At 38.1% G+C, this 19,117-nt stretch overlaps 1 protein-coding gene across 4 annotated transcripts in view; it reads right to left on the bottom strand.

Moving 5' to 3' along the window:
• UTRN (utrophin) overlaps positions 1 to 19,117 on the bottom strand; it is a 603,028-nt gene that overhangs the window by 113,666 nt on the left and 470,245 nt on the right. For 2 of the 4 annotated variants that reach the window (XM_075862834.1, XM_075862835.1), the window contains 3 exons: positions 17,343 to 17,421; positions 16,102 to 16,162; positions 12,822 to 12,878 (listed from right to left, as the gene is read on the bottom strand). In XM_075862834.1, the coding sequence (XP_075718949.1) occupies positions 12,822 to 12,878; positions 16,102 to 16,162; positions 17,343 to 17,421 (197 nt within the window). The remainder of the gene's footprint in view (positions 1 to 12,821; positions 12,879 to 16,101; positions 16,163 to 17,342; positions 17,422 to 19,117) is intronic. The other 2 variants (XM_075862837.1, XM_075862836.1) reach the window with 1 other exon arrangement.

Below are 19,117 nucleotides of genomic sequence, written 5' to 3' on the forward strand. Positions count from 1 at the left end.
TCAAATTATTTCCCAGTCACCATTCTATATTTAACGTAGTTGTGTTTGGAAAGCACTTTGTTTTTATGTGGGTGCATACGGGTCCAACCCGATCAATAGACAGTACTATGCACACCGGATGGGAGTAATTTTTCAAAATTTTGGAAAGTTTATATATAGCCAGTAACAGTACGACGTTTCGGTCAATACAATGACCTTCTTCAGGCACTGTGTTGTCCTGGATCCTGTGAAATGGAGCATTAGTAAGGTGGCTGACTGCTATTCAAGTCAAAAGGAGCCAGGCTGCAGTTCTGAAGAATGGCCACTATGTAGTGGTCGGAGCCATCTGCTTCCGACTCCAACTACTGCATACTGTTCAGAAACATTGGGTGCCTGACGGTAGCCGAAGTAGCTGATAGGTGCGGGGTCCGGGTGTCAGACCCGCACCGATCATATACTGATGACCTATCCTGTGGACAACCCCTTTAAGTGCTTTATAGAGCCCTGTAAATCTGGAAATAAGTTGTGGTCCGAGATCACAAAATTCACCAATAAGATCTTCTATCTTGTATTGTGTATCTATTACATTTCAGAAGAGCAATATGAAGGGATTTCCCCTTTAAATTACACATTGTTTTCATCATTTACACTTATAAGAACGGAGTACTGATGTTTACTGATGTTGAAAGTAGGGATGAAATAAGGTCGTCATAGCATTATCTGATACTGTAGATCCAAACTAAAGTGACTGAAATCAAAATGCTAGACATAACACACGGTCACAATTCCATACTAGATTGATTTAAAGAGATAGTGTATTGAATAGAGATTTTTTTTTTACGGATTTATACAGTAATATCATTACTGCAAATCTAAGAATTGATTCATAATGAATTTTTTAATTCATGGGTATCGTGAGAGGGATTCATGGAAATAGTAATGTGTAAAGGAAACATATCAGACATATTTGAGTGTATGCAAAGAGAAAACATGATTTTAAAGTATGAAAAGGCCTGATCTGGACTATGATACAAGAGTGGTTTATGTGGTCAGGAGGAACATTATTGAGTTAATTTGCCAACATGACTATAAATGCTGGGACATTTGACCAACACTCAACTGAACGGAGGGAGAAGTAATGATACAATACATATTTAGGATTTTCTATACAAGTCCAGTTCATTTAGGCTTAACATGAATTGTCCACCGTTTAACACCTTATTTTTTTAGGTCCAACATTTAGTGTTGATCAATGATAAAAGAAAAAACATTTGTGCTCCCCCTTGAACATCATTTGGTGTTCTGTGATGATTCATTTATAAATATATCTTTATAACGTATCAGCTTTTTAAAATATAGAGCTCCAAATCCACTGCCTAATCCCTAGAGTTAAATGATAAAATTTTGTCTGCCTGCAGTCGCCACTAGAGGGAGCTTAGAAGATACTGCATACGATTTAGGCTTCGTTCACATTTGCGTTACGTTTTTTAAGAAAAACGAAAAAATGGAAGTGCCAGCGCCATTACATCATGAGCACTCACGGCGCTTAACAAAACGCATTAAATTTCAAGGGTTACGTCGGGTTACCAGAAGAAATAGTGCAGCCGGAACTGCGTTAATGCCTCCAAACGGAGCCTCTGATGCAGATGCGAACAGAGCCTTATACATTAAACTCAATATTAAATCAATATGCATATAGTCTGGATTAAAAAATAAATACAGAAATCAAGAAAATATATTGTTCCACCACAGTAAGCGGTATAGGTAGAACATGTAGGTATAAGAATTAAGAATAAGTATGCTTACTTATCTCGTAAGAACTCATTGGGACAGATGTAGTAATCTACGTTTTAGACAGTGTAACCTTAGACAAGGCAGTCATTATATTTATCAAAGTGGTGCATGCTGTATGATAAATTTGGCGCATCTAGCCAGAAATGCTAGACACTTTTCACTTCCTGATGTTATGTATTAATTGTCTTAGTTTACTTCAATTTTATTGTGGCAAAATTTTGCGGATTTTTTTACAATGTCACCCTGTAAACCATCTCCTTTCCACTAGACCATGCCTCCTTCCTAGCTAAGCCATGCTCCCTTGTCGAGCGTGTCGATACAAGTGTCTAAAACAGTAACTAAATGTGCCCCAATGTCTGCTAATGGCCTGCAATGTATTTCTTATTAGCTATTGCCAAGATATTTTTATGTACAACACTGTATGGTAAAAGCCAAACTGGACAGGTCCTCGGGGACTGTCCATGGACCTTCGGAGATTATTGGTGTTCTCTTCATATCTGCTGAGACAACCTATTTGTATACCAACAATGTTGTGAATAGGTGTGAGGAGAGCACTGGCAGAATACTACACACACAAGAAAAGTCTACATGAATGTTGAATAAACTACAAGCGCAGATGTTTTATGTAGAGTCAAGGGTTTTAAGAAATACAATGAAGTTCAGAACTGAGGATTATGTTGGCTGTATGAGAAATCATCAAAATACATAGGAAAATGTCTGTAGTGCTTAACTGCTTGATCCCTTATTATATTGCATTTCTGATGCTATTTTTGGAAAAGTCCTAAATCTGAGTAGATCAGGTAGCAATTTAAATAAAAGGTTAGTGCTCTATTAGACATTTCCAGAGTCCTTCACACAAGACATGGGTTTATGTAAGAAACAATGAAGACTAGAATTCGGAAATCTCATAATGCCTTTTTATTTCGAATTTTAAGCTCCCTCCAGTTATCTCTAAAGAACCTTCATACATATCAAGTCTCTGTGCAATTCCTTTCAAGTGTTAGTTCAAAGTGTCATCTTCCCCTTTAATCAGGAGCAAAAAATGTTTTCCCAGTTGATAGTTAAAAAGCTGAATGCTTAGAATATGTAAAATTCTGTGGCACTGTTTTATATGTGCTTTTATCTAATCTGATGAATTTCACTTTTGACATTTTATAAATTTTTGGACAAAAGGTTCCTGTTAATATATATTCTCCTTCACCCCAAATGGAATTCCCCATATTTTATTGTCTAAGGAACATTTGATCAAATATTGAACAAAACAAAAAGTCCAGGTATGTTTTTGAACATCTCCACTTACTTTGAACAAAATCTCAGACTTGATTTAATATTCTTTTGGGAGTTCAAAATATTCTTTAAGCAAACATGTGACAGAAGTGACAAAAACGCACAATATTTTAAAGTTTGAATAAGAAGTTTTGAGATCCATCAACGGAAATGTGTAAACATATTTTGCCATTTGAAAGGGGCTGTACTTTTTATAACCTTAACAATTATGTAAATTATTCAGAGGAAGTGCCGGCCACCATTTTACAGATAAGAAAAAGGATCACATGACCTCAGGAGGGTCTCCCCTGTTTTGCCTTCCAGGTAGCCTTCCCAAAATGCACTCCTGTTATCCCTCCCTCTACCCATATATGTTACTGTCACTTTGACATTACATTCTGGCTTGGTGTTAAGGAGCTTGAAATGGGTTGGATTGAACTTGGATACAGACATAGAAGACATCAGAGTGTCAGAAACAAGTTTTCAGAGTAATCGGGGGAACTTTTGATTCACAACTAATTGTACCAGAAACTAATTTGGGGAAATTGGCTCTACTCTACCCAGTTCTAATAGACAGCAAAAGTTGATTAAGCAGATAAAATCTGTGGACATGTAGGGTAGGGTTACTAATGAAAAAACTGTATATTCTATAATAGGAGTACTTAAAAATATAAATGATATGCAGAGCATATTTAAATATACCTCACTTTTTTATATAGCCATGGAATTAAATCAGTACACCCGAGGGGAAAATTGAGTCAGGCATGGTAGTGCATGAAGGAATGACAGATGAGGGCCCTTCAGAGACCCCTCTTCTGATGAGGAGGTCCGGTGTAGAACATATACCTAAAGATATTGGTGGAGTGGATTACTTTCAATATTTAGTACATAATTTTTCTCTTTTGGTGACATGTAATTACATTATGCTCCTGGGGTATCAGACAGTTCCTGGTGTATTCATACAAGCAACTTTTCTTTTTAGTTTAGCGCTCATCTTTGCTGACATCAGAGGGGTATCCTAAAACTTTCCAGTCATGTTTAGTTAAACTTCTGCCAGTGGTGGATCTGAGAGTAGTCAATACATATGGATCTGAGATTGGTCTCCAGATATAGAATAATTAATTCAGAAAGTTAAAAATATCAAGCAATGTAGGCTAAGGCCCTGCTCACACCACATATTTGGTGTACATTCACCATTCATATGGCAAGAAATACTCCAGAAGTATATACCAAAACAATACCCCTGACAAATGCAATTACGCTATGTATGATTCTCAATGACTCCCATTGTAATATAATGAAAAGTGCACAGTATACGTTTTTGGTGATTTCCTTTGTATTAAAAAGTGTAGTCGACTGGGCTTTTCAATTTAATGAATGAATGCCAAAAGGACATTCTTTTGAAATATGTCAAGCCCATTACAGGCTTATACCACAATAGCATTTTGAAGACTCAAGGGAACATTTGTATTTGCCAGATCCAATAATGTCAGTAACTTCTATTAGTTTCCTTCTTTTAGAATCAATGAAGTATTATTTTTAAAGATTTACATATCTATAGTAGTCATCTCTCTAACTCCCAACAAAATACACTGTTATCCATATACAGCACATATAATACAGACAGAATATGTCAAGGTTATATGCATAATCTTCATGTTTTATTAAAACTGGCTACCTTTCTTTATAGATCTATTTTTTTTTAATCAATATCAGGTTCCTGTTAGGTATATTCTGAATGAAAAAATTTATTTAAAGCGACCCTCCGGTCAAAAACAAAAATTTAACTTTTAACGGAAAAATTATATTTAACATACATACCTGGAGGCCTTCTCTTGCTTGTTCCTGGCTCAGTTCTCGTGTTCGGGTCCCTGATGACGTCAGCGCTGTGTCCATCCGAGGGCAGCGGAGGTGATGGTGCGTGTCTCAGGCTTGCAGACTACGCTCTCCATATTCAAGTCTGAGACAGCGGCGGCCATCTTTTATACCATACAACGGGGGCCGGAATGAGCAGGAGAAGGCCACCAGATTTGTTAACTATAATTGTACAGTTTGTTGTTCATTTTTTGTTTTTGACTGGAGGGTCGCTTAACTAGTATTGTGGACTAGATGGTGAGAAGACTTAGTAAACAAATTCATACTGAACTTGTGTTATTAACATTTTCTACAGACCTATGTAAGTGCGTGTATCTGCTTCAGTTATAGTCTTAAAAAAGTTATACATGTGTCTGTGTACTTGTGTTATATAAGCTTACTTGTATTAAAAACATGCATTTTATTCCTGTATATTCTGAACAGCCTTTCACTATTAAGTTAAATATGCATGGTAAATATCTCATGAAGTCCAGTTTAATTGCTTCAGGATGATTAATCCTAAAAAAAAAATCAACATCCCGCTGCTTTACCTTATGCCTCTAGCTCACTATTAAAAGGGCTGCAGAACCTTTACTTTCATGCCATAAAATGGCCCAACATGTATGGCTAATATTGTCCCTTCTTGAGTTTCTGTGTAAATGTTGCATGGTGGCCTCAGCTTTTTATATCAGCTCATTTTTTATTTTGATGTGCACTGCTGGACTTCTATTGTGCATACTGGAACTGCTATTTGTGTAATATAATCCCAAATTGCCTTATGAATATCAGCAATCATTTCACTTTTTTCAATATTACAATCTAAGCAAGTATCATTTTATCTGAAACATCTAATAAATGTCACCTACAAACGTTGTTCTCATCTGCGTTCCAGGTTTTGTTGTTCTGCTTCTTCATAGGAGTAGAACAACGAGAATACTGAAAGCACCAGATCTGTTACATGACTGAAAAACAACGGCCCCCGACATAACCCCTTTGATTTTAATCTGTTATGTCAGAGTTTTCGTCATGGTTTTCTTTCTTATGCCAGATAAAATAGCAATGCATGCTGCGCTATTTTGTCCGGAAAATAAAACAATGGAATATGCGATGGAGGCCCCTACCGGAACCTCTGATGCAGGGGAGGATATGGTATTCTCTGTGTTCTTCTACAATAAGGGTTTCAGGCTTTTTACTAATTATGATACACTTTTGTTATTTTTTAAATTTTATTAAAAACCATTAATTTTTTTCATGTTCACTTATTTTTATTTAAAAAAATGTTTTAATTCCTATGTGATGTCACATTACTTAAATACATAATTAATTGCCTGTCAGAGGACATTACATCTTTATGGAAAAATAAATCAGACTACAATGAATGTCACTGTTGCCTAAAGTCAATGCAGCCACGTGAAATGATGTGACTATGGACGCAAAGTTATTGTGGTCTAGCAGAGCGTGGAGGAATGGTGGGGGATTTGGAGAGTAAGTATAATACAGACTTTATTTTTTCTTTTTGGATTTTTTTTCAGGTTGGCAATGGTGTTTTGTATATACAACACCATATAACTTTATCGTTTTTGGGGGGCGGAGGGGGGAGATTAAAGAAACAGTTATAAAATGTTCTTTGAACTGGTTCCATTGAAACAGCATGCAAAAACTATGCATTTTTTTACATGCAGTTTTCAAAAAATTAGGTTTACATTTTATCCTCTGTGTTTTTAGGTGTAAAAGCACAATAACTACATGTTGGCTTTACATACATGGGAATATACAATGTGGTTTTAACCACGAGAGGGGTGGAGTTCTAATTACAGCACAAAGATCCCCTGTGTGAGTCTCCAAAGAGGATTGGGAAGATATTTTAGCAGTCCCTAAAAGGGTCTTCCCAAGATATCCCGAGAGGGCTACGCAGCTGTATCAAGCCTAATTGGCCACATCCAGAGTAGCCAGATATTGTCCGGGCAGGAGAGATATTTTCCCCAAATGCGAGAGGGTCAAGTACTTTATATATCCTTCTATGGCAAAGCCCATATATATAAGGCTATTGGGCACATAAATTATAAAATTGGGGTGACGGTTGGGATTACTAGCTTCTCCCCAATACTCAACACAATGTGAGCTACTACCTGAAACACTCTTCCTGGCCAGAAAGCTCTTATCTCACAATTGGATGAATAACACTATCCACTGTCTTGTGCAATGGGTTGCCAGTGTAAATGGGTATCTAACATATACGAAGTTTGTGTACCTGCACTGTGGATTCCTAAATGAATTCTAATCTATTTGGATTCAATCTCCTCACACAGCACAAATGGATTTACCTTAATTGTGTCCTCTCACTAATTAGTCCTACTATTGATCCATCTGTATTCCTGACCATGTCACATTGTCCCCTCACGAGATCCACCCTTTTAAAACAATATACTGATGAGCTGATTTGGGAATACCTGTAACTCCCTATTGCTCTGTACATTTGCTAGATGTATGATCTTCTCATCTGGTATATCGAGTGCACTGAGATTATGGGACTCTCTATGTTTCTATTCATTATTTATTTACTACGTTGTTGCTGAACGACCTGTTCTCTACGTGTTTATGCTTTACAGACCCAAGAGGAATTGCAAGATGCATTGTACTTTATTTTCTGTGCCATGTAACCAAATGTTTATCATACTCTGTCTTCCTCTTGTAATAATCCTTTCAATAAAATTGTTACTGAATTTAAAAAAAAAAAAAAAAAAAAAAAAAGATCCCCTGTGTAAACAAAGCCTAGACTCGCTAATAAGGGTAAGGATTCTTTCAATTAAAAATACATGGGCGATGCACAAGTTTATTGGGTAATTCAATCTATTCATAGATCATATGAATATTACCTAACCCCAATAGTGAAATGCGTCACTTCTTTTTGAACAAGCAGCAAACATGCTGTAAATAGCACAATGCCATTCAGAAGATAAAGTCACTGAGATAGCCTCCATTTTAATGCTACATAAGGCAAAGTTATTTTTGTCGGGCTTTATGATTCACATCACGTTGAAGATGTCAGCTAATAAATAACATTATTTGTGATGAACCTCAGTACCATGACAGGAGACGCTGTCCCTTTAGCAGACATGAAGCAATTGTCATATACTGCCTTATTCTCTGTGGTTGACAGTTCTCTTCTGGTAAAAGCTTTCTTAGCTTATTTGATTAGCCCCTTGATCACTTTTAATGAGAGTAGTAGCTTTTGAACAGTCAAGCTCAGCTTAAAATGTCTTCATATTTTTTTTCAGTTTAGAACCTCAATATAGAATCTCAATCTAATTAGATATTCCTTATACCAAACCTTTTGCTTTTCAGTTCCCCGACCAACCATAATTAAAGGCATTGTCTACTTTTGACAATCACTTTTTATTGAAAAAGTCCCTTAAAAATAAGCTGATCAGACGGTTTTCTGATTCGGGGACACCCAAAGATCAGCTATAATCTGTTCGGGAACATGGAAGCAAGTGTTCCGCTACAGGTATATTAAGCATTACATGGTGCTCATTTAAATCAGAGCACTATCTGTGTAATACATAGACATGCTGGGAAATCCAGAGACAGACGTATTATTTGCAGCCGTTCTCCACTCCAACTAATTGATGGATGTCCTGAATGAGGGACTCCCTACTATTAACAAAGAATTACCCAATAGAGTATTTCAACATGAGTTTTCTTAATAAAAAAAAGAAACCTTGTGACTATTGCCCCATAAAAAAGGCCGTGCCGCAATAGGGCCCTAGCCTTAAAGTCCCCAATAATTTCCCAATTTCATTTTCCTGTTGACATCAACTGGCATCAGTTAGCCTCTGTTCTATCAGGTTTCCGTTTTCTTATTGGGCAGAATACTCTGCTACACTATTCTTTAAAAGAATGGAAACCTGATCCTATGTCCATTTTGATTTGGTAAAAATAGATCCATCACGTATAGGTGAAAAACAGGAGTCTTGACACATACGTGAACAATCTTATTTATGGCCCTTTCTTAAAGAACTTGGTTTGTTAGTTTTTTTTTGTTTTATACATAATTGCATTACACATAGTCCACATAACTTATGACTGTTTTATGATTCAGAATAATGAAAATGACATGCATTTTTTCCATTACACTTAAAGTTAATCAGCTTTTTAAGGAAAATATCATTATTTGGTGCTAGTGAGTAAAATTCAATGAAGCTGTCACCGTGCACCTCCCCACTAAAATCGTGTGCAGGTCATTTTTATACATATCTTACAAAGCTAAGATTCATATCAAATAATAACACTGCCTATAACAAGGTCACATCAAATTCATTGTACAGTTTTGAGAAAGATGGAAAAAGCAGTGACCTTCAAATAGAGAAAGTGGTTACCAAGGAAGTATGTCCACTATAACATTTGTATAAATACAAGTCGATTAATAGTACTTACAATGCTGCCTATGGACATAGCATTGTACTTTAGATCTAAGAAAGTGATATCATTGCTTTTGCTGTAGAAGTTCTTACACCAGATATTAAATTAAAACAGCAATCCATATTTTGCCATAAGCTATACTTCTTATTCTGGTTTAGTTGAAGCCACAACGTTTAAAGAGGCTCTGTCACCAGATTTTGCAACCCCTATCTGCTATTGCAGCAGATCGGCGCTGCAATGTAGATTACAGTAACGTTTTTATTTTTAAAAAACGAGCATTTTTGGCCAAGTTATGACCATTTTTGTAGTTATGCAAATGAGGCTTGCAAAAGTCCAAGTGGGTGTGTTTAAAAGTAAAAGTCCAAGTGGGCGTGTATTATGTGCGTACATCGGGGCGTTTTTAATACTTTTACTAGCTGGGCGTTCTGACGAGAAGTATCATCCACTTCTCTTCAGAACGCCCAGCTTCTGGCAGTGCAGACACAGCGTGTTCTCGAGAGATCACGCTGTGACGTCACTCACAGGTCCTGCATCGTGTCAGACGAGCGAGGACACATCGGCACCAGAGGCTACAGTTGATTCTGCAGCAGCATCAGCGTTTGCAGGTAAGTAGCTACATCGACTTACCTGCAAACGCTGATGCTGCTGCAGAATCAACTGTAGCCTCTGGTGCCGATGTGTCCTTGCTCGTCTGACACGATGCAGGACCTGTGAGTGACGACACAGCGTTATCTCTCGAGAACACGCTGTGTCTGCACTGCCAGAAGCTGGGCGTTCTGAAGAGAAGTGGATGATACTTCTCATCAGAACGCCCAGCTAGTAAAAGTATTAAAAACGCCCCGATGTACGCACATAATACACGCCCACTTGGACTTTTACTTTAAACACGCCCACTTGGACTTTTGCAAGCCTCATTTGCATAACTACAAAAATGGTCATAACTTGGCCAAAAATGCTCGTTTTTTAAAAATAAAAACGTTACTGTAATCTACATTGCAGCGCCTATCTGCTGCAATAGCAGATAGGGGTTGCAAAATCTGGTGACAGAGCCTCTTTAAATGTGTTGAAAAGTCAGAATATTGAAGATTAAACGGACACTCACTTTTCAAACAACTTATGCTAATCTAATAGTATACCTGATATATCAACTTTGTAATTTACTTACTGTTAAATGTAGATGTTTTATTCATGCAAATTCTGTGTTAAATTACTGCCACTAGGTATCTCCCTTCCTGTAATCTACTGTCAATCCCCTGTTGTCAAGTAAAATCTGTCTCTAGTTACAGAGCAGAGGAAATGGACTACAGGAAGTGGCGGTGTGTATCTTCACAGCCTATCTATAGATGTCAATGGACAGGGGAGGAGGGAGCAGAAGGAGGTAGGAGAAGCAGAAAGAGAGACATACATGCTTCCCATAAAATTCTAAGGAAAGGGGAGGGGAGCAGGAAGCAGAGTGAGACACAGATGCTGCTGCCCATATAAGTCTATGAAGAGAGGAGGGAGGAGCAAAGAGAGAGAGAGGATACACAAATGCTGCCCATAGAAGTCTATAGAGAGGGAGGGGGAAGGAGGAAAAAGGAGCAGGAGAAAAGAGAGAGAGACACCGACACTGCCCATGGAAGACTATGGAGAGGGAAGGGGGGAGAAGGAAGGGAGAGAAAGACACAGACACGCTGCTTATAGAAGTCTATAGAGAGAGAAGGGGGAACAGGAGCAGAGTGAGAGACATAGACATGTTGTCCATAGAAATCTATGGAAAAGGGAGGGGAGAGCAGGAGGAGTGAGCCGGTAAAGAAACACACCAACACGCTACCTATAAAGACTATGGAAAGGGGAGGGTAAAAGGAGAAGGTAGAAGGAGTAGAGAGAGACACATACACTGCTGCCCATAGAAGTCTATGGAAAGGGGGGAAGCAGGAGGAGGGAGCCGGAGCAAAGAGAGACACAGATGCTGGCCATAGAAGTCTATGGAGAGGGGGAGCAGGAGGAGGGAGCAGAGTGAGAGAGAGAGACACACACAGACATGCAGCAGCTGCTGGTAAGATTTATATGTCACCCCAGTGCTGAATTTTCAGCTATACACTGCTCATTACTGCTGTATAATCGCCTACAAGTTGCTGCAGAGTCTATATATGCAATAGACAGAGATAGGAGAGCAAGATTCTCCTCTTCTCTTTGTGCAGCGTATAGAAGACATGACAGCAGTTAGGCTCCACCCAGTAGCTCAGAGAATACTGAGAACTCGAAATAGAGCCTGCAGAGGGGAAAACTGCTAAAAAATGCCGTATTGAAGTCATATGATGGCCAGAAATAGTGTTCTTCCTAATAAACACACACGACAGCTTATTCTGAAAACTCACCTGAAAAGTTAGGTACGCGTTAAATCATTCTTTAGTCATTATCTAATATCAATCTTTCCTTTGACCCTATCCCTGTCATCATGCAACCATATATATTATAAGTATGAAGAGTTCTTCTATGTCTCCCAGGAGATCTTCATTTTGCCACACCTTTTTACAAATCTCACACGACACCTGTCTCTGGCTGTAAGGCAACTGGCTGCAGTAGGAGCCCTTTCCCACTGCTGTCTGCAATAGAATACCAGGCATGTTATGTCTGGCCACTTAGCAAAGACCCACGCTATCAGCTGTCTGCCAGATGAAAAAAATGGATGGAATTAGAAGGAAATTAACCCCTATTTTCTCTGCAGACTGGCAAACAGTGGACAAGTTTTTCTTCTGTTTACTTTTGTTATGTATTTCTAGGTTAGGTGTTCCTTTAAATGCAAAGCCAAGATTGAGGTTATTTTTTTTTTAACCCAATTTGCAGTCTAAATGTATTTATTAGGCGCGGATTGCAGCAAAACTGCATCAATTTTCATAAAATTGTGGCAAAGCCACATAATTTTGCTGCAATAGTATGAAAGTCGCAGAGAAATGGCATGGCTTTACCGCAGTTCATGGCAAATAAACACTTTTAAAGAATGACATTAGTCCCCAGCCTTAAAATGGTTGTTTTATCAAGATAATCCCTTTTTCAATTGGCGCAAGATAATTAATATGTTTGACCCCAGCACACTACAGAATCTGTGGATTGCCAAATGTAGTATTTAAATGAATGGCCGACCATTTCATACATGGATATGAAATACATGGAATAAATTGAGAAATGTAATATATTTAATATATTTAAAACGACAATAAATATTATAGCTAAATTTACAGGTCAACCTTTCCGTGTGACAATAGTCATCTAAATCCAAAATGCGGCCTGAAGTCTGTACTCATAACACAAGAACTATTCCCACAAGTACTGTACCAGCCCTGGCCTGAATAACAACAAATCTCTTCGTGCTACATATAACTGACTCCTTTAATCGATTCTGTAAGGTTTTAGTATTTTGCATTTTTTTGTTAACTTTAAATTGAGTTTATATGTTTTAGTTCTTTGAAATATACCATAGCAAAAACATGCTTTTGGTTTACATGCACACACTGTGCTCTTACCTGTTCCTAGAATGCAACTTTGGACTCAAAGGCTTGGAGCAATCTTCACTGGAAGAACTTTTAGATTCAAAAAAACCACTTACTTCTCTTCACAAGAATATACATTTTAAACAACTAGTCTACTCTATTGCTTGTCACTAGATAATTGATTGTCAACATATTCAAGAAGTGAGAAGTTATCAAGGACCTTTTTTAAATCGGAGACAACATAAAAGTAAGCAAAAGAAAGCAAAGAACATTGCTCAACATTGCTAACATTCAGAACTGGCCAGCAAATATCAGAACAGTTTAGAGATTTTATTATATAGGCCTCAAGTAATAAAACCACGGGAATACAAAACTGGCGAAAATAGAGTAGGCCTTTTCTGGAACAGTTGGGAATGTGAATATAGAGTTCCAGAGATCTTTATAGTCCGCTTATATACATCTTCAAGCGTTGGAATTTTCTCCCCAATGATGGTAAAGAGTGTAGTTTGCAACTGTAGATGTATATCAGATCTAGTGCTGGCAGAAATATTGTGCCTAAAGGCCCATATACACGGCCCAATGATGGAGCGAACGAGCGTTCGTACAAATGCTCGCTCCAGATCATTGCCCTGTGTAAACAGGGCAACGATCAGCTGCCATATGAACAAATGCTTGTTTGTTGGCTGATTGGTTCTTTTGTGCAGCCCTAAAAATCATCATTATTGACAGTACATCTTCCCGGGTAACCACAAAGCATGTGCTACCGACAAAATGCAAACTGTATGGGAACCGAGTGATAGTTTTATCGATCGTTTGTCCCCATACAGTTCACATTGGCCCATGTAAAGAGCCTTTAAATGAGCTCCGATCGACGTTTTATTATCGTAACTCTTATGGGCCCAAGAAAACCAGCCTTAGCCTGCATATTTTTGTTTTTTTTTCTCATCCCCTTGCTTGTGTACTTAGAAAGAGAAAATCCAGCTGCATCTCCCTCCTCCCCTCTGTATTATATTCACTAAAACTTAAACTAAACAGAGTTACTGGGAATTTAGTAGAATTCTGAACATTTACATTCAGAACATTTTCCTGCAGGCAGGAAAAGGGTGACTACAAACTGCAGTAAGACTAGGAAGATGCCAATTTCTCCTAATACGATGTATTACAATGTTTCATGTATTCACACGTACTACTGGTTTATGCAGAAAATTATAAAAATAGGTACACTTTAAAATGTTTTACAATTGTCATCCATTTTTCATGTGTATTTTCTATGATTTGGTTATGCATTTACATACACAGAAAAGAAAAGCTACATCTGGATTATAATCACATAACACATAAAGAAAACATTTTATAATAAATGGGTACTTTCCTAATCAATAGTATTGGTATGAATTGTGTTGCTATGCATTCTGTTTAGTAATATATATGGATGTGGACATGGTGAACAGCAGATACAGTGAAGGAAATAAGTATTTGATCCCTTGCAGATTTTGTAAGTTTGCCCACTGTCAAAGTCATGAACAGTTTAGAATTTTTAGGCTAGGTTAATTTTACCAGTGAGAGATAGATTATATTTAAAAAAAAACCAGAAAATCACATAGTCAAAATTATATATATTTATTTACATTGTGCACAGAGAAATAAGTATTTGATCCCCTACCCACCATTAAGAGTTCAGCCTCCTCAAGACCAGTTACACGCTCCAAATCAACTTGGTGCCTGCATTAAAGACAGCTGTCTTAAATGGTCACCTGTATAAAAGACTCCTGTCCACAGACTCAATTAATCAGTCTGACTCTAACCTCTACAACATGGGCAAGACCAAAGAGCTTTCTAAGGATGTCAGGGACAAGATCATAGACCTGCACAAGGCTGGAATGGGCTACAAAACCATAAGTAAGACGCTGGGTGAGAAGGAGACAACTGTTGGTGCAATAGTAAGAAAATGGAAGACATACAAAATGACTGTCAATCGACATCGATCTGGGGCTCCATGCAAAATCTCACCTCGTGGGGTATCCTTGATCCTGAGGAAGGTGAGAGCTCAGCCGAAAACTACACGGGGGGGAACTTGTTAATGATCTCAAGGCAGCTGGGACCACAGTCACCAAGAAAACCATTGGTAACACATTACGCCGTAATGGATTAAAATCCTGCAGTGCCCGCAAGGTCCCCCTGCTCAAGAAAGCACATGTACAGGCCCGTCTGAAGTTTGCAAATGAACATCTGGATGATTCTGAGAGTGATTGGGAGAAGGTGCTGTGGTCAGATGAGACTAAAATTGAGCTCTTTGGCATTAACTCAACTCGCCGTGTTTGGAGGAAGAGAAATGCTGCCTATGACCCAAAGAACACCGTCCCCACTGTCAAGCATGGAGGTGGAAACATTATGTTTTGGGGGTGTTTCTCTGCTAAGGGCACAGGACTACTTCACCGCATCAATTGGAGAATGGATGGAGCCATGTACCGTCAAATCCTGAGTGACAACCTCCTTCCCTTCACCAGGACATTAAAAATGGCTCGTGGCTGGGTCTTCCAGCACGACAATGACCCGAAACATACAGCCAAGGCAACAAAGGAGTGGCTCAAAAAGAAGCACATTAAGGTCATGGAGTGGCCTAGCCAGTCTCCAGACCTTAATCCCATCAAAAACTTATGGAGGGAGCTGAAGATCCGAGTTGCCAAGCGACAGCCTCGAAATCTTAATGATTTACAGATGATCTGCAAAGAGAAGTGGGCCAAAATGCCATCTAACATGTGTGCAAACCTCATCATCAACTACAAAAAACGTCTGACTGCTGTGCTTGCCAACAAGGGTTTTGCCACCAAGTATTAAGTCTTGTTTGCCAAAGGGATCAAATACTTATTTCTCTGTGCACAATGCAAATAAATATATATAATTTTGACTATGTGATTTTCAGGTTTTTTTAAAATATATAATCTATCTCTCACTGGTAAAATTATGCTAGCCTAAAAATTCTAGACTGTTCATGTCTTTGACAGTGGGCAAACTTACAAAATCAGCAAGGGATCAAATACTTATTTCCTTCACTGTAGCTTTAGGGTGAGAAGTCTTAGCCAGATGATATTCATTTGTAGTCCTGAGATAGATAAGGTTGCTGTATGTCCACTTTTATTTCTGCCTGCTTTACCTGGTCATCAGGACAACTACATCTTTCCGAATATATTTAAGAAAAACACAATAAATGCAATGACAGTACGTCTATACAGTCACACCTGTCTCTTTAGCCACACAATACACATTCAATAACCTAAATAGAAAAGCAGAAACAATATGAAGAAAAACTTACTTGATGTAGTAGGGCACTTTGTTAAGTGAAACGGATCGTTGCCATGGGAGCTGTACTGAAGCTGAGAGAGTAAGGAAAAATAGCCATTAGACTTTACCAGCTGAAATTTTCTTTATCAATATATATATATATATATATATATATATATATATATATATATATATATATATATATATAAAAGACAATCTAAAATACAAAAAAAACTAAAAAATAAATAAATTAGACAATCTAAAATACAAAAAACCCTAAAAAATTAATCAATGTCACAATCTAAAATACAAAAAGGTCCTAAATATGTCACTGCGTATTTTTATGTTTATTGGCTTTAATGAGGTTTAAATGCTCAAGACGAAAAAAATGTGAAATGGAGAATAGACATTTTAAAACCATCAGTTTACAGCCAAATAAATTTAAAATGAAACATTCATGTACTGTTCAAGCAAACAAACAAAAAAGAACGCTCTCGCTCTTCGCTGCCGTAGTTGTAGTGAGATTTTTTTTATATGAGATTGTGTTTGTCAATCTGCGTCAGGATTCAGGTGAAGGGCCGTTGTACCTTTATATGGCATCCATAGACATTTATGGTGCCATACTGTACCTCCATATACCTTCAATACAAAGGCATAGTTTTTTTTTTAACAGATTAAAAATTGTACCATGCTTCATCGGGTGCCGTATTATAAGGGTATTCCCCCCTGTATGATAAACGTGGCACATCTTTCGCATTCTCCTTTGTATGATAAATTTGGCACATCTTGCCATACACTTTTCTCGTCTTTATACCATTTCTTGGTTGGCTTAGTCTAAGTTTGTCGCACAGCAGTGCATTTTAAGCAACACCATTTTTTGCCAAGTCACGCCATTTTTAAGACACTTAAAAATGTATAGCGATGTGCCAAAAAGAACACGTTTCTGCATTTCATAAATAGGGCTACAACTTGATGCAGCATTATGTGCCAGAAATGTGCCAAATTTCGGCGCCTTTTACGACATACTCTAGGCGCTAACACATTGCTAAATCTCCCCCATATTGTCAGATACTGCCACGACCTCAGATGAATGCTTTAAAAGCTTCATAGAAACGAAAGGAGACATATTTGATAAACGTGTCAGGATCACTACTGGATTGATGGTATTTGGAGGTTACGGGACCAATGCTGAACATCATCACAATATTACAGTACATATGACTAGATTATTGTGCGCTTCCTCAGCTCAATGTGATCACATCTTCAACTTACTAGACAAGAAGTGTTGGGATGCAGGGCCAAAATCTCGATGCGCTTCTTGAAGTTGTTTGAGACGTTCTTCAACTGCTGCCTAGAAAGCCATCAAAAAGTCAATTAAATTGTAATTTTAAAGGTAAAAATGAGCCAACGATTGCAAATATGGTTGTTATTAAAAATAAAAACAACAAAGTGCGCAATTTAATATAGTTTTTTTCTGTTTATATAGTGTTACTAGGGGACTGAAGAAATAACACTCTAATGCCTCATGCACACGAACGTATTTTTTCCCTCCCGTAAATACTGGCGTAAATACGGGTTCGGTGTCACACGTATTCCACCCGTATTTACGGGAACGTTTTCGCTGCAAAATTGCACTGCACTAATCGGCAGCCCCTTCTCTCTATCAGTGCAGGATAGAGAGAAGGGGCAGCCCTTTCCGAGGTAAAAGTAAAAGAAATTCATATGGCTGCAGCGGTCACATGGGCTAAAACGTCATCCTGGGAGGCCGGACTGGAGGAAGAAGCAGGGAGTTCTGGGTAAGTATGAACTTCTATTTTTTTTACACGTTGATTTATATTGTGATCGGTAGTCACTGTCCCGGGTGCTGCAACAGTTACTGCCGATCGTTTAACTCTTTCAGCACCCTGGACAGTGACTATTTACTGACGTCGCCTAGCAACGCTTCCGTAATTACGGCCTAAATTAGGATATGTTCTATATTTTTCAACGGCACGGGCACCTTGCCGTAAGCATACGGGGAGGTACCCGTGGCAAATAGAAGTCTATGGGCCCGTAATTACGGTCCGTGATTACGGGTCTTTTTACGTTCGTGTGCATGGGGCCTAAAGATAAGTTCACACAGCGTTTTTAGACAGGCAGAAAAGATCTGCCAATTGCAAGCGTTTTTTGATGCTTAAATTCAGTCAGGCGGCAGATTTTAAATTGCCAGTGTTTTTAGATGCTTTTTTTTTTTTCACGTTTTTTGTGCCATTTTTCACGGCTGTTGAATGTAATGCAAAAAACACGGGCAAAAACCTCCAAAAAACGCAAGTGACATGTGTTTTTTCTGCCTCCCATTGATTTTAATGGGAGTTTAGAGGCGTAAACTGCTTGAAGAAAGAGCATGCTGGTTTTTTTTCCGTGAGCGGCCAAACGCCACCTGCGAAAAAAAAGTTTCTGCATCAAAATCAGCGCCAAAAAACGCAGTGTGAACTGACCCTCACTATCTTTATGCTTATTCCTGAAGTTGATTGATTGTCATGAAGTGATACTTTCGTCAAGGAGTCACAAATTGATCTAATTCCCCTCCCCACCCCCACATTATTTTAACACACCACGATTTTACAACTAAAATCTTTATCCTCTGCGCACTCAGCGTCTCTTTGGGGACACACTGTCCATCCTGTGAAAACTGGATTTGTTTTAATCAACATTTTGCATGGGTCGCAGTAAAGTAGATTTTTCTTCTGCCAAGTTTTGCAGCTCTCAATAATGGCAGCATGATTTATGGAGTTACAACACTGCTTACAAATTGCATCCAATATATGTATCACAGAGGTGCCAGGGAGCAACAGATAAATGCATAAAAATTACAAATGGAGAGTATCAAAGAAAAATAAAATCATGTCTTGGTGGGATAATTTGCTTCTTGCTGTGGAAAGAATACTGACACAAACCATAAGCCCACACAATGTCAGGATCTACATGAATGAATATGTACTGTGAAGTCTAAAACAATATACAGTATGTAAAACTAATCATAAGGCTCTCCACATATAATATATAAA

This window comes from Rhinoderma darwinii, chromosome 4, assembly GCF_050947455.1.
Source record: "Rhinoderma darwinii isolate aRhiDar2 chromosome 4, aRhiDar2.hap1, whole genome shotgun sequence".
Taxonomy (NCBI): domain Eukaryota; kingdom Metazoa; phylum Chordata; class Amphibia; order Anura; family Rhinodermatidae; genus Rhinoderma; species Rhinoderma darwinii.